This window comes from Rana temporaria, chromosome 4, assembly GCF_905171775.1.
Source record: "Rana temporaria chromosome 4, aRanTem1.1, whole genome shotgun sequence".
Lineage (NCBI taxonomy): Eukaryota > Metazoa > Chordata > Amphibia > Anura > Ranidae > Rana > Rana temporaria.
Window position 1 is genome coordinate 30489409 of NC_053492.1, and position 3956 is coordinate 30493364.

General features: G+C 38.7%; 1 protein-coding gene across 1 annotated transcript; it reads left to right on the top strand.

Annotated features, from left to right (window-relative positions):
- The first annotated feature begins 1680 nt into the window (after positions 1 to 1680).
- Positions 1681 to 2613, top strand: LOC120935588 (olfactory receptor 10A6-like). The gene has a single exon (XM_040347637.1). It carries the CDS (start codon positions 1681 to 1683, stop codon positions 2611 to 2613), a length of 933 nt encoding a protein of 310 aa, XP_040203571.1.
- The last annotated feature ends 1343 nt before the right edge of the window (positions 2614 to 3956 follow it).

Below are 3956 nucleotides of genomic sequence, written 5' to 3' on the forward strand. Positions count from 1 at the left end.
TACAGCCACTAAACCTGTCAGACCTTCAGCTTGAATTCTTCTCTTCACAGTTGTAACTGGGGGTGTTCTATTTTGTATATATATATATATATATATATATATATATATATATACATGTATATATATTCTCAGTGTGTTTATGTATATGTATAGCCAATCCATGTTCTAGTTAAAGATGGAGTGGAGGGTCTCCCTGCTATTAAAATAATTATTTCCACTTATTACTTAGGCAGAAAGTGAAAATCCAAACACTTACAGTTGCCACCAGTATAAGAGATTGGGGAAATCTTTAGTAGGGGCATCTGTTCCAGTGCCAGATTTCTAAAAGGGAAATTGTCTTCATGTTGTGTCACTCTCCCTTGCCTTCCATGTTCCAGCACTTGAACCTTCTCAATTTTTAATTGCAGCTGGCACTTTGTGATTTTACTCTGAGTGTTGCTGGCATGGTATGTAATGCATCACATGATGTATCATGTGACCGCTTCATCTCTTTAACCTTAGCTGGGACTGCTGTCCCTGCTCAAACATAGTGTAAAATACCCCTGAGCCTTCAGAGGCGTTTGCTTACAGTCTAAGCCTATGTTTGAACCCAAAGCCTGCACCCCTGACCCAGCACCACCTAAGCCCCCAGAATAGATCAGAACAGAGAGAATGAAGCAGAGGCAGGGAGATCCTTTCACTGCAGGTCCTCAGGTAAAGCTTCCTTTCTAGAAAGGAGAACAGTGAGTTGCTCGGTAGTGGCATTACCAAATCTCTGTGAGGCTACAGAACAGGAAGTGTGCCTATTTTTCTTGAGGAAATCAAGACAAAAGTTTAATTACTTTGGTACTAATTAGGTACTATTAAGATTTCTAGATTTTTTTTAAGATGGCAGGTTTTCATCTTTGTGTTTCTAGGTCCACCTTTAATTATAATTATAAGCTGTAGCATATTCTAGAATGGAATTGGATTTGCATATGTTTTGGTGAAACGTTATATCCAATATATTGTTTTTCTCTAATATTTGGTTTATTTCCAGGTCAGGCAATTACTGATATAAAAGCTATGTAAAACTCTTGTATTATTTTAGGTAGAATTTGCTTTATTTTTAATAGATTTTCTATGAAAATTATATTTAGAGTTGGTGTTATCTTTTACAAAGTTGGTGTTATCTTCTGCAAATCATTTTATATTTTACGGTTTATGGTTTATTTAGGGTATTACTTAACTTGACGTTTTTTCTAATTCCTTTCCTAATAAAGCATTCCAGTATTACTTATGGTCCAAAGCAGATTAGCGTTATGTCTTGATGAAGTCATTTCCATGAAACAAGTTGACAGAATCTGTTAAGGAGTCTTATTTAAAATCTTCTATGTGCATTCTTTTATGATATGTTTGAGTTTTTTCCCTTCTTATTTAAAGTTTGTAACAATACATTTATGAATTTAGTCATATATGTATTTGTTTGAGTTCTATGTAATATTTGGTCTACTTTTGGTTATGGATCTCCATTTTTTCTTTATGGCTACTATGTCATAAGAATAACTGTTTGTGATTTGTGTCCATAAAATGGACATAACCTGATGGAAGTTTACTGGTGATTAATCTTCAGACTGAAGTTTTCCCTCATATAGAACCTTCTTATTTTCTCCCTAAGTGGTCAGCTGTAGGCCAATCAACTATTAGTAGAAGAGTGTGACCATGGCAGCTGAGAACCAAAGTACAGTAATAGAATTTATTCTACTCGGATTTTCAGACAATCCCAGGATTCAACCATTCCTGTTCAAGTTATTCTCATTTGTCTACATAACCAATCTGGCCGGGAACATTCTCCTTATAGTGGCCGTCAAAACAGACAACCATTTACACAACCCTATGTATTTATTTCTTATTAATCTGTCCATTTTGGACATCTGCTATACATCAATCATTGTGCCCAAGATGCTACTAAACATTGTTTGGTCAGCAAAAACTATTTCATATACTGGTTGTGTGCTTCAAGTTTACTTCTATCTTTTTGTAAGTGAGACAGAGTGCATACTATTGGCTTTCATGGCCTATGATCGATATGTAGCTATCTGTAATCCCTTGCGTTACAATGTTATTATGAATACAGTCTCCTGTACAAGGATGATTGGCTTGTCTTGGATGGTCGGTAGTACCATAGCCTGCTTTGATATATATTTTGTATGCCATTTAAAGTTCTGTGGACATGTCACCATCAACCATTACTTTTGTGAAGCTCCATCCTTACTTCAGCTATCTTGTGGGGATATCTCAATGGACAACATCATAACTTTGGTTGGTGGGTTCATGTTGCTTCTAATTCCCTTGTGCCTCATACTGTTTTCATATATACACATTTTCTTAATCATTGTGAAACTACCTGCTGGGCGAAGCAAAGCCTTCTCTAAATGCATATCCCATGTTATCGTGGTTACCATCTTCTATGGAACGGCCATATTTGTGTACATGAGACCAAGGAATTCAGATACTGGAGTGACAGACAAGATAGTGTCGTTGTTCTATACAAATGTTACACCAATGTTAAACCCTTTAATTTACAGCCTAAGAAATAAAGATGTTCAAAAGGCTCTTGGACGGTTGGCAAGGCGTACAATTGTGCTAAGGTGACAAACCAAAATTAGCCATATGGCAACTGTTTATTCATCAGACCCAAAGTAAGAACTATCTGAGGACAAGGTTATCTATCTATCTATCTATCTATCTATCTATCTATCTATCTATCTATCTATCTATCTATCTTTTTCACTGACAGCCACTACACTAAGGCCCCGTACACACGGACGGATAATCCGCTGAAAACGGTGGCCGGACCATTTTCAGCGGACATGTCCGCCCGGAGATTTCTGTCTGATGGTTGTACACACCATCAGACAGAAATCTGCGCGTAAACAATACGTGGGGCGTGGCCGCGTCGTCGCCGTGACGATGACGCAGCGACGTGTGCGGCCCTGGAAGTTCAATGCTTCCACGCATGCGTCGAATCAGTACGACGCATGCGAGGGATGGCGGTCGGTCGGACGTGTCCGGTGAGTCTGTACAGACGACCGAACACGTCCGATGGACAGGTTTCCAGCGGACAGATTTCTTAGCATGCTAAGCAATTTTTATCCGCTGGAAACTGTCCGATCCGCCGGACAATTGTCCGCTCGGGCCTACACACGACCTGATCTGTCCGCTGGAACTGGTCCGGCGGACGAGTTTCAGCGGATCAATCCGGTCGTGTGTACGGGGCCTTACAATCAGAAACAAATATGCATTTTTAGACCATGTGATCACACAAGGTTTCTTTACATACAAACCATCATTGCTTCTACTGTCATTGTTTCAGAGACACAAAGATAAAAGCATAGTGACAACTGAAGATAGCAGGATGTCTGCCACAGTGTAATACAAGGTGTATAAATGTAATGAATTCACTTTTTTTTTTTCAATTTAAAATAAAATAAAATTTTGTATATAAAATGATCAGAGATTTTTTTTTATCCAAAAACTTGTACTGTATGTCCTTTGAAAAAATGCAAATTAGCCATGGATTTGTCAAATTGCCCATCACATACTGATACTGCTGACTTTCATTTGGGCATCTGGGATATCAATTACTGTATCTCTGCTCATGAAAGGGTTAAACAGGCATTAGATGGTTGGAATCTCGGCTGGTTTGGCAGGGACTGGAACCATGTATGGGCAGGCTGATTGTACCCAAGTTGATCATTCGATTAGCTTGGGTACTACCAGACTGTCGGGTTTTTCATGTGATTATTGCCAGTGGCTATAGCTACTAGCAATAATTATTCTGTGTTCTCCAGGCCGGGACAGTTTCCTCACCCCCTCAGGAGAAAACATTAGCAATGCTTTAAAAATCAATGTTTTGTAAGTTCAGCTGATAAGCAGCGATCAGCAAAATGGATTGATTTGCCAAAATCGTGGTGGATTTTGGGCCAAAATAATTT